Source organism: Pyxicephalus adspersus, chromosome 7 (genome assembly GCF_032062135.1).
Source record: "Pyxicephalus adspersus chromosome 7, UCB_Pads_2.0, whole genome shotgun sequence".
NCBI classification, from domain to species: domain Eukaryota; kingdom Metazoa; phylum Chordata; class Amphibia; order Anura; family Pyxicephalidae; genus Pyxicephalus; species Pyxicephalus adspersus.
Genome location: NC_092864.1, coordinates 73,454,608 through 73,466,623, shown reverse-complemented (window position 1 = coordinate 73,466,623; position 12,016 = coordinate 73,454,608). Strand labels below are relative to the sequence as shown.

Below are 12,016 nucleotides of genomic sequence, written 5' to 3'. Positions count from 1 at the left end.
ACAGGCCAAGGCTGAGGAGCTAGTCTGCCTGAATGACCTCATTACACCATACATCAGACAGACAACACAGCCAGAATAGGACTTATTAAATAATTAAGAGGACAGAGGGTACTGCCCACCAACAGTGTAAAAGGGGCTATTTTTCTGAGGGCACTATTGGCAGCCACTGCCCTCCATTGGTAATGGGGTTATTAGGTGAGACATGGGGTATCACTGGTCAACAATGTAAAAGCTGCTATAAGAGACATGAAGTACCACTGAACAACAAAATAAAGGAGGTTTTTATTTACCAAATAACCAATGCCAATTTCTAATGATAATTTTAAAATGGAAATATGAGGCATTACTAGCAACAAGTGGTTTATGAAAAGGGCATATTAGGCATTAGGTGTCCTATTATTTCAAGACAATTAGACAATATTGGAGTCACCACCAACTACTAATGTATAGTTGCCTATTTTAAAGTATATTGGGGACTAACAAAGGTGGAAAAATATGGCCCACAACTGATTACTGAGTATAATAATAATAATATTAGGATCTACTTTACCTTTCTTTTTTGTGTAAATTACTAATCATAATTTGCACTGGGGTCTTTGACTTAAAAACTATTTCTAAAGATTAAATAAATCAAAAATGGTGGAAAAACTGTAAGCAAAGTTCCTTTGTGGACAGCTCCACCAACATGTTCCCTGCACATGTCCCATAAACAGGGACTGCCCTGGATGGAAGTAGATTTACAGTTCATAAATTTCAGAATAGTTTTTAAACCACTTTGTGGATGCTTTATGAAGCCCTTCCCAAATGTAAGACATTTTGTTTCTGCATTGAGTCCTGTACTGTGAAAAACTTGTGATGAACACAAATATATTACAGGGTTTATACATTCATTTTTGTCAGTGTTCCATGACATGCATTACTGTTTCCCTTTAAAGGTACAAAACACAATAAATGTAAATGTATTTGCATATTGGATGAAAAATAATAATAATAATAGAATTGAATGCAATTGACCTTTTCATATATTTATTATTATAAGCATGTCCATATCGGTGAAAAGTAGTCACACTCAGAACCTTTCTTGTTAACATGAATAGCAACAGTGACCCCTGCAGCCCAGAAAAGAAAACAGGTAATATTATTATTACACAGTACTTATATAGCGCTGACATATTACGCAGCACTGTACAAAGCCCATGGTCATGTCACTAGTTGTCCCTCAAAGGTCTCACAATCTAATGTCCCTACCATAGTCAGGTGTCTTTATTACAATCTAAAGGTCAATTTTGGGAGGAAGTCATTTAACCTAACCTGTTTTTGGAATGTGGGAGGAAACCGGAGTATTGGAGGAAACCCACACAAACACAGGGGGAACCTGCAAACTCCATGCAGATAGTCTCTTGGGTGAGATTCAAACCTGGGACCTAGTGCTGCAAAGGCCAGAGTGCTAACCACTGAGCCACCGTGCTGCCCAATATTTGGTAATATAGCCTAATAAAAGGTCATTAACCTCATTTATCATACCTACTATATATAGATATTTCATACAACTGCACCCTAGAAAGACAAATTTAAATTATTCTGGTAACGAATTTAGGCTCAACTAACCAAACTACGCTCATGTTCAGCTGCCAGGAATAATAAAAAAGCCTGGACACTTTACGGTATGAGGAGCTTGCGATTCACTGCCCTTCTTTCCATTTAAAGTGTTGAAGCCGTGTGTTAAGTTGTACTTACATTTTCACACAAAAGGTGTGCGGAGCTATTCCCAGAATCTATATATATGCTATATATCCTATTTAGTAAACAGTAGCGCAACAGCACATATACATTTTTCAATCATATATTGTCATGCATATCTCTTGTTGGATTATCTGCTGTAATAGTTAATATGTAAATTAAATTCTTTAGTTCTTACTATTACCAATGAAGTGATGTAGATCAGGATATTTTTCATATCTTCATATCATCTGCTTTAACCTCCCTGGTGGTATAAATATTAAGTATTTTTAAATGTAAAATCAGTACATTTAAAAATACTTAGTATTTTAAATTTCCCGTCTGGTCCTGCATCCCGGGCCAACGGTCCTGCCCTCCAGCCTAAGGCTCGTGAGCAGATGCCCAGCCGGCATCGCCAGGGGAAGAAGATGCCAGGCATTGCTGGAATATGCTGCTGGAACGTGGGAACCAGGTAGGACTTTTAAACCCCCTAGCAGTTCCACCCTGAGTGTGGCTCGGGCCTACCGCTTTTGGTATGGAAAATCCACCCCGAGTCACACTCGAAATTACCCCCAGGGAGGTTAATAAAGGTTATTTGTCCAGCTAGTGGGTTTTCTACTGCATATTTTGTATGGACTATATATTGTGCATGATATGAAAACTGTATACTAAAGAAACTCCTAGGGCTCTATATATAAACAGGGAATCTGACATTCACTCAATCATTCCTTGGTGCAATTCTTCTAATATCAGTAATTGATTCCCACCAGGGAATGTTTGAAGGAATGTCATATGCTTTGGACCTAAGTCTATTCCCAAATGTGGATGTCTGAATGAGTTCACTGAAGAACTAATACGATTTATTTATATTTTGACACTGTCTATTTACTAGGATGATGGTGTTACTATGTCTGGATCTTTACAATTGTTTGCAATAGATAAAGCAAGGGTCTTTGCCTTTAACTGCATTGTTGTGGATATCAGGGATAAAACCCTATAAGTCAGTTTAAAAAAACAAATAATGCAAATACGTAATCATATATTATAATATAAAATTTACATGCGTAATTGATTATTTTTTTATTAGATATTTTTAGTTACTTGCCAAATACAAATAATACCATGTGTGTTGCATTCTTTGAAATTTTACTCAATGTTTGTTTTAGATTGTTTAGGTCTGATATAATTATTAATATATATATATATATATATATATATATATGCTAAGATAATTTATATTAGTTTATTATTTATTAGTTTATTCATCTTTTAGCTGCACTTTATATATCTCAGCATATTACATCCACTCAGAAAATCTTGATTTTTTATTAGCTTTAGCACAGTGCTTAAAAAACATCCATCCTACAATTGCATTTTAATATGTTATACAAGACATTAGAAGTAAATATACATTGTACTTCAGAGGCAAAACTAGCGAAGCAGGCCAACTATAATGCACAACATCGAAATAATGAATTCTGCTAAGCCTCAGGTTGCTGTTAAATATTTAATAAGAGTTTATAAAGGCAAACAGCATGAGATACATGATGTATTTTTTTCTTCACTGAAAGAAGAACTGCATTAAGGAAAAGGGAACAGAACACAAGGCTTTAATCACCCTCTGTGTGACACACAATAAAACCCTTAATATGAAGAACTGAATTTTTACTTCTAGTGCCCCATGCTGGCAAGCAATGCGCTGAGTACTTCAGTGGCAGTAAAGCTTTTCTCATTCTAGGAATCCTTTGTAAACGCTCAGCTGGCAAGGGGTTTTCAAATGGAAGATTTTGCTACATTAGCGAATACATGGTCTGCTATCGCCAACGATCAGTATTTTCTTTGAAACCTTTCACGGTAGGTAAAAATGTTTTAACACATGAAAGGGGCTAATGATCAAGAGTACATGCACATGAATAAAAATGCTAAACATGAAAAGGAAAATTGAGTTATAATGTTTTGCAGTTATTTTCATCAGTTGAAAGCCAAACATTATAATAAAAATACAAGTGCCTATACCCTCACTGTACTCCACCCTTCAGTAAACACTTTTACCTTGAAAATCCACTGCTGGAAGTTTCCCTTCTTAGAGATGTAATTCGGAGATTTATGTTTATCTGGCCGGCGATCCCACTTACAGGAAGAAGAACAAAGATATGGCAGGTGCTTCCCTTTAGCCGTGCAGCTTGATGCACCTTTTCCGCATCCCCAGCGGTACAATTTGTTCCAACAGGGGAAACAAATTCCTTCCTGATTCCATCAGATGTTCCCTGGATCAACAGTCTCCGTTACCTTGACTTTAAATCCTTAATCCCCAGTTATATTCTGTGCTTCTAGAAATCATCCAGCTTTTTCCTAAAGCAATCTATAGTAGTTGCTGAAACTACTTCCTGAGGGAGCCGATTACACAATTTCACAGACCTTACAGTGAAGAATCCCTTCCTTATCCAGAGGTTAAACTTCTTTTCCTCCAGATGCAAAGTGTTCCCTCTTGTGCTTTGTAATCTCAAAGTGAATAATGGGGAAAAGAGTTCTCTATATGGACCATTCATATATTTATACAGGGTGATCATATCTCCCCTTATACGTCTCTTCTCAAGGGAGAATAGATTCAGTTCAGCTAATCTCTCCTCATAGCTGAGCTCCTTCATTCCTTTTATTAGTTTAGTTGTCCTTCTCTGCACTCTCTCCAATTCCACAATGTCCTTTTTGTGAACTGGTGCCCAAAACTGGACTGCATATTCCAGATGTGGTCTAACCAATGCTTTGTACAGGGGCAGGATTATGTCTCCATCTCTGCAGTCTATTCCTCTTTTATTACAAGAAAGTACTCTACTAGCTTTAGATATTGCAGCTTGACATTGCATGCTGTTATTATGTCTATGATCTACCAGAACCCCCAGATCCTTTTCCATTTCTGACTCCCCCAATGTATTTCCCACAGATGATATATTAGAAGTAAAGGCTATTCCTTCATGTATCCAGACAAAAATGTGACGCAGCAATCTAATTTGTGAAAGCAGCAGTCATTAACCTCACTTCAGAGGGCTCACTTCACTAAATGAGTTTAGTGCATCAACTTACAATAGTAAATTATCATTCTGAAAGAATTAATTTAGCTTTGTGATTGTGGTGAAATTCACTTTTCAGAGAATACCTAATACTTTGCTTGAATATGTAAATTAGGATGCTTAAATTACTTACAACTTCACTTGATTTACTAAGCTAAGGGAACTATCCCTTGGAGAATGGTGAATTATTTTGCTAAGTAAACAGCTTAAACTCCTTTAGCAAAACAACACCAATATCTAAAATCATCACTTCATATATTCCTGCTGCCAGAGATTGCTGCTTGTGCTGGGAGGGTTTCAGCTGCATTTTGTAGGTCATTTCTCTGTAATGTGCAAGCTGCTGAGACTACAACTTCCATGACTACGGGAAATGAACACTAATGATGGAGACATGCAAATAGAGGTTGCATGCTTTTCCAGCTAGAATGATAGCATATTATTGGGGAATTGATGCAATACGGACTAGAAAGCACTTTGCCACTGCAAATACTTTATACTGAAAATTAAGTTTATTAAAAATGACTGTTTTGATTTTTTTTTCCAAATACCTCCATATCAGATCATAGTTTGTTAGATGAATGTTCACCAGAATACGCATTTAAAACTTTGCATGTTATTCATTTTCAGAATCTGAATTTGTCAGATCCTGGAGTTAGAACCACTGAACCCTAACCCAAAATATAATCAAATGCAGAGATGAGAGCAGGTCCTGGGGCGGGAGCATCCAGAGGTGTTATGGAAAATAATTTGACAACAGACTCAAAAAAGCTCTACTATATACAAAGAAAATACCTAGAAGATCCTTATGCATTGGTACTTAACCCCAGAGGTACTTCATAAGATATCTTCAACTACAAGTAACCTTTGTTGGCGATGTGGCTCTGGGATGGGCACCATGCACCATAACTTTTGGATAGCCCCCTATTGGCGAATGGTTAATAACCTTCTTAAAGAAATATCAGATCTTCTGACCAACCTTCAGGGGCTACCGGTTTGTGAGCTCTCCAAGCCCAGTAAACGCCTCATTACTAATATACTCACGGCATCCAGATGTCTAATAGCCAAGAAATGGAAGTCACCCCCCCACCCGGTCTGCCCTGATCAGCTGTCAAACCATCAAGGGAGTAAAAGTGACGGCAAGGTTTTACGACCGGCTGGAAAACTTTAATAGGATGTGAAACCTGTGGGACACCTATATGGTAACTCAACTTGGTGAACATGATACTTGATTACATCCGGCCATACCCCATGTAAATGGTAGTAGGGGTGGACGGGGAGATAACTACCCAGATAGACCCAGGACCTATCCCTCTCTTTTTATCTCCCACCCTTTTCTTTCTCTCTCCCTCCCAACTACTTATTTGTGTCGCGTTGGTTACTTTAATTATCATGAACTCCTGTTGTTTGTCTTTTTTTTGGTTCTCCCTGGTTTTGAATAAGGCAGAGTGTAACCTCTAAAGAAGCAAGTTAAATAAGTAACAGCTGAATGACATGTTAAATAAGGACCGAAATTTGTTTGAAGTGAATGTTTTCTCCAGCTGATAGTCTAGTGCACAGGCTACGACCAATATAAACTGCCTAGTATTAGAATATACAGTTATGTTTAAACTGTTGTCCCTTCCTTGTTCTTAGTGTGTATTTCTTGTTTTTGCACTTTTATTTAATAAAAATATACAAAAAAGCCCAACGAAAATGACAGAACTTTAATCCTTACTTTAGGATCATAAAGGAATATGGAAACATGCATTTTTGGGCATAATTGCACATTGTATTGGGCAGGTGCCTTTACAATCCAAGACAGCAAGAAGGGTTAAGTGTGACAAGGCTATGACCAAAATCAACAGGTTACAGATTCAACGGTGAGAATGGATAGATATATATTAGATAATTAGGTCCCCTACTATGTCACCACTTGCCATTGTACCCCTAACTTTAAAAGCAGAGGCACAGAAAGATGAAAACATGGCTGGAAGGATCAACAGGTAATTTGAGGACTTTTCTGGGAGTTAAAGACAAACAATATTTATATATTTATTCAGTACAATGCATTTTTTTATGTGGTCACACCTGGCTATTTCACTTACCTGTAAATACCAGGCTGGCATTCTCGAGCTCTTCTTGTTGGACCTTGAAGCTGAAGGACTCGTTGTAGAAAGGGTCTATGGTGCCTCTCATGCAAGATGTCTTTTTAGTTTTCACTAACTTTAACCCATGAACCAACTGAATCTTGACAAAGGGATCTAGAATAAATGTATCAAATATTGTTATGGTAAAACCCTATTTTTTAAATTATTTTATCAACAGCATATGTGACAAATAATAGTGTTCTCCCCAGGACCTTTTAGCTCGGTGCACCACCGAGCACTGTTTAGTAAGCACCCAGCTGTTTTTGGGTGGTTATTTGAAAAGTGGGTCATAATACAGGGGCACTGGAGAGTTGGGGCATAATACAAACACAATAGAAAATGGGATATACTAAGCGGGTGATCATTAGAAAGTTTAAACAAAGTATAGCAACAACAATTGTGTTGCCCTGCCTACTTTTTAACCGTCCTCCTACAGATTCTTCACACCCAACTTAAAGAAAATTCTAGGAAGAACTCCAATATTGTAAGGACCCAACATTATGCTCTTTAGGTGAGATGGAAAAATATGTGCATTTTCACTACAATATATACCCTTAAATAAAGAGTGATATTTCATTTTACTAAGTAAACAGTTAAAACACCTTTAGCACATCAATTTCAATGTCTGAACAGTGTAATATGGTGAAATACATTATGCCAAATTCAGAGATTTTTTGCTTTCATGTACCATTATTTTCAATGGAAAACACATGGATAGGGCTGTTATCAATTGTGTTGCTGCACAATTGCAACTTTTTTGGGGGGATGCAGGTCTGGAGTGTCCTGGAAGGAATAGGTGGGCCAGGCACTTTTTCCAGGCCAGGAAATAAGAATGCTATATATCGTGCACCTGCCTTTAATTCGGGGAAGTTGAAGCCAAGTAGTGAGGTTGTGTGCAGCCTGTGTGCCGGGGGACCCTAGGAGGTCTCACAAAGTCTAGGTCTATGGGACCCAAACCCTCCGTGTGTCCTGACCAACCTATGTTGTTTGGAGCTTGAAGCTGAAACAGATTTGCTAACCATGTGGGACTTTTTGCTGAAGTGAAGCTGTTTTTGTGTTTTGCGATGCTGAATCAAAGCTATTTAATTTATGCCTGAGTCTAAATAAATAGATTTTGCAACCATCCAACAGTGTCCTGCAATGAGCTAATCCTCCTAACTTTACAACAGTAACAGTAGATATGTTTGGCACAAACCCAGGAACAGCATGGTTGTAGAAATGTTATGATTTAGGCTCCTTTGTTGCTTCAGGACAAGAGTGGCTTGATGTCTTGAAGTCAGGTATGAATAGTAAGGTAATCTAACAGAAAGCTGAAGTGCAAATAGATATTCCAACATGATAATGATCCAAAGCAAATACACCAACCAATGGTTTAAAAAAAAAGTATCTGGTTATGAGCTGCTGAAATCCCTTCACTCAAAAAATAGTTCTTGTCCCATCACCCTCATCTATTTTTCTCTTTTCCTTCTTCTTCCATCATGTGCATTCTAATACTATTCACTCACAATAAAATACCTAAGCTTCTCAACCTGCTACAATCCTAACCATCTTTAAACGTATCACTATCATTTTGCAGAACATAAAAGTGTGGACAACCTTTTTATATAAGGTAAATATTACCTAATTTTTTTGGGGGGGGAAGAGGACTCAAGTCATGCATCCTAGGAAGCTTCTGGCTGCTCTTGCGAATGCTCAATCTAAGGCATGTGCAAAAGGAGCTTTTTCCTCAATTGGGCACAAAATGCTAATCTTATGCATGCAAAGTCTTTTTTCCCATTTCTAGCAGACTACATGACCTGATCTCGTGCCTGCGCAGTGCAAGATCAGGTGACATAGGCGGAAGCTGGAAGAAGAAAAAAGACAATGGTGGCGCCCAGCGCTTCCTGTATGCCGGGATGAAGGACGGATGAAGGACGCCACAGGACCAAATCCAGAAAAGCTCTAGAGGGTTTGAGTAGTCTTTAAAAAATTTTTTAGTTTAGTTCGACTATATTGTCACTATAACCTGCCCTTGGTAATATTGGTATTATATGGAAGCTAAACATACATAATTTGTTGGATTCGCCTATCCACCTTCCTATGGACAACACTTGCAACTGATATAGGCAACTTTATTACTAATCAATTGTAACAAATAGTCTCTTACTTCTTAAACCCATTCAATTCTATTTTTGTACATGTATGCTTGCAATAAATGCCTATGGAATAAACTTTAAATATAAACATTAAAAAAGGATATTCATACAAGCTTTTCTGCACCTGGTTTTGAAATAAAACGCACAGCTCTTGAAATCAGAATACAAGCCTTACCAGATCCCTGGCTCATATCAGTCTGAAGAAGTTGTTTTGCTCTGATAATATCCACATTCAATCTTCCAGCACTTGGCAGGTAATTAAGAGACAGAAGCAGCTCTCCCAGCTCGACTTCATTCTAAAACAAGATGATGAATGAGTGAAAACATTGCCCATGCATGGTGTTCTCAATTCTTTGGCTACAGTCGCTCCAGATTCTTAAATATAACTGATTCTAGCTATAAAGGCATTTATTTATTAATATTACGGCACACATATTAGTACATATTAGTATACATTAGTACATATACTACTACAGGATATGTCACAGGCAGATGCACACTATGGACTCTATTTACAATATAGGGAATCTGATATTGCTTCAAACATTTTCTGGTGATCACATTTCAGATCTTTGTATTTCAATGGTATTAGTACCAGACCGCGAAACGCGTCGGGTAACAAGATGTTTTTAATGTACACCTTCTTTCTAGCCTAGAACGCAACTGTTCAGCCTAGCCAAACACCACCCCATGATCCCACAATTAAGAATGGTCTTTTGTGATGTAACACACTATTGTACTGATGTATGACACCAGACTGTTAAACTGCTTTTTGAAACAATACACAACTTAAAACAAGAGCCTGAAGACCCCCTCTTTTCTCCTTCTAACTTGTTTCTCATACATACACAAAGAGGAGCGGCTCACATTTATTCCAATCACCTTTTAAGGAAAATGGAAAGGAATCAGCCCCCATACCCCTGAATTCCGTAATATTCCCTAATAATTGTTTATTGCCCCTGACCCTCGGCCCATAATACATGTTAACCACATAGGCATGGGCCAAGGATAATGGGCATGATTTATTAAAGCTCTCCAAGGCTGGAGAGGATATACTTTCATCAGTGAACCTGGGTGTTACAGGAAACCTGGAATGGAAGTGTAGATAGGCAGATAGCCCTTAAAGTTTGTTGAAAATACCTCTTCAGACCAGTCAATATTTTTTAATCAGTAGTCTGGCATTAAAGTTTCTTAGTGTACTGCTAATGTTTGTCACTTTACAAAAATAGTTTAGGTATCCTAAGCAATTTTGTTGCCAGTTTTAGTATATATATATATATATATATATATATATATATATATATGTGTATATTTCAATGCAGAGATTGGCCAGCATCAAAAAGCTGTAAATAAATAATATAGTTTTGATGATATCAAATTTACTTACCTGGCAATATTTTAATATAAAAAGTCCTTCCTCTTTTCCATGCCTGCTGTTGAAGAAGTGTCGGCACTCTTAGCCTTATAGGATTATTTTCCGACTCGGCATTAGACTAAAGGCACTATGTCATGTAACAGGCGGCCTGATTAAGGTAATCACTATGTTCTCATTTCCTGTGTGCATGTTCCCTCGGAACAAAACATATTGTAATTGCTGGTCTGTGTGTTTTTAGTTATGCCTACTTTTCTATGTATCCAGAATTACAGACAATGATCTTACCAGCATCATAGATGTAATGTGCAGTGACCTCCTTGGTAAATAGTGACATCTCCATATGTTCCATCCACAGCAATTCATCGACAACAAGTATATAAAAACAATTTTAATTTTCTATATGGAATTTATTATTTGGAAATATACTGTATTACCTGTATCTTGTTCAGGTGTTCCAGGTGACTGTATGTGCAGACACAAAATATTGGGTGTATATTTGCTTCATTGCATTGCAGTAATGTATGGTAAACTATATGCTATATGTATTATCGCAATGTACAGCGACACAGTACAGTAATATTCATATTTATTGGCACCCTATTGCACTCATTTTGGAACACACCAGAATGCACAATTTTGCAAGTACATGGTGAACTATGGTGCTAAAAAATTTGCGCCTCACTCTGATGCAGTTAAAAACGTATGCAGAAGAAAATGCCACCTTAAAGTGTAACTAACGCTCTACTTTAATTTTTTGGCATCAGGCAGGGCTTTATTGTAGTAAGGGTGATGTTCCTTCTGCAATAAGCTTACCTGTTTAATCACAATCTCAGCTGTCAAAATTCGGCATTGGTTGCCAAGATACCCGGCAAATCCCAGCTTCCTATACAGTGGACTGACTAAACTGCGCAGGAGTTACGTAATCAAGGCTGAAAATTGGGATGAGGATCAGAAGAAGGAAGATAGTGATGCCCTAGACAGAATAGCGACAGGGGAGTATACGCCGCGTTTAGCTATAAGGCAACATATATCGATGTATACCACTACAATGCAGCCTATAAATAAGCCTTAAAAAGCAATGTCATAGAAAATATTCTTTCACTGAATTACTTCATTATTCGATCTCTCCCACTTTTTTACTGCTCATACTGTTGCAAAGAATGTAACAATTACAGTTTTTTTAATAACTAAGTTGTTTATCATATCAGGTTATTAATAAATATTATTACTAATATTATTATTACTAATATTATTAATAATAAAAAACATCATTTATTTGGAGCCAACATGTTACGCAGCGCTGTATATTAAATGGGGTTTGCAAATGGAAGACAGGTACAGACCGTGACACAGGAGGAGGAGAGGACCCTACACCGAAGAGCTTACAATCTAAGAGGTGTGGGAAGTATTGCACAATAGGAGGGGGATATGGAATGGTGGGAAGTAGTGACAATTTCAAAAGACAAAAGCAGACGGGTAGGTGAGGTTGAAGTGTTGGGTTTAGAGGGCTCTTTTAAATGAGCAGAAAGTAGGAGCAAGCCGAATAGGACGAGGAAGACCATTCCAGAGAGTCGGGGCAGCTCTAGAAAAGTC

At 37.5% G+C, this 12,016-nt stretch overlaps 1 protein-coding gene across 2 annotated transcripts in view; it reads right to left on the bottom strand.

Moving 5' to 3' along the window:
* The window catches only part of SYT17 (synaptotagmin 17), an 86,503-nt gene that overhangs the window by 20,904 nt on the left and 53,583 nt on the right, over positions 1 to 12,016 (bottom strand). For both annotated transcript variants that reach the window (XM_072418962.1, XM_072418963.1), the window contains exons 6-7: positions 9,224 to 9,344; positions 6,872 to 7,027 (exon numbers count right to left, since the gene is read on the bottom strand). In XM_072418962.1, the coding sequence (XP_072275063.1) occupies positions 6,872 to 7,027; positions 9,224 to 9,344 (277 nt within the window). The remainder of the gene's footprint in view (positions 1 to 6,871; positions 7,028 to 9,223; positions 9,345 to 12,016) is intronic.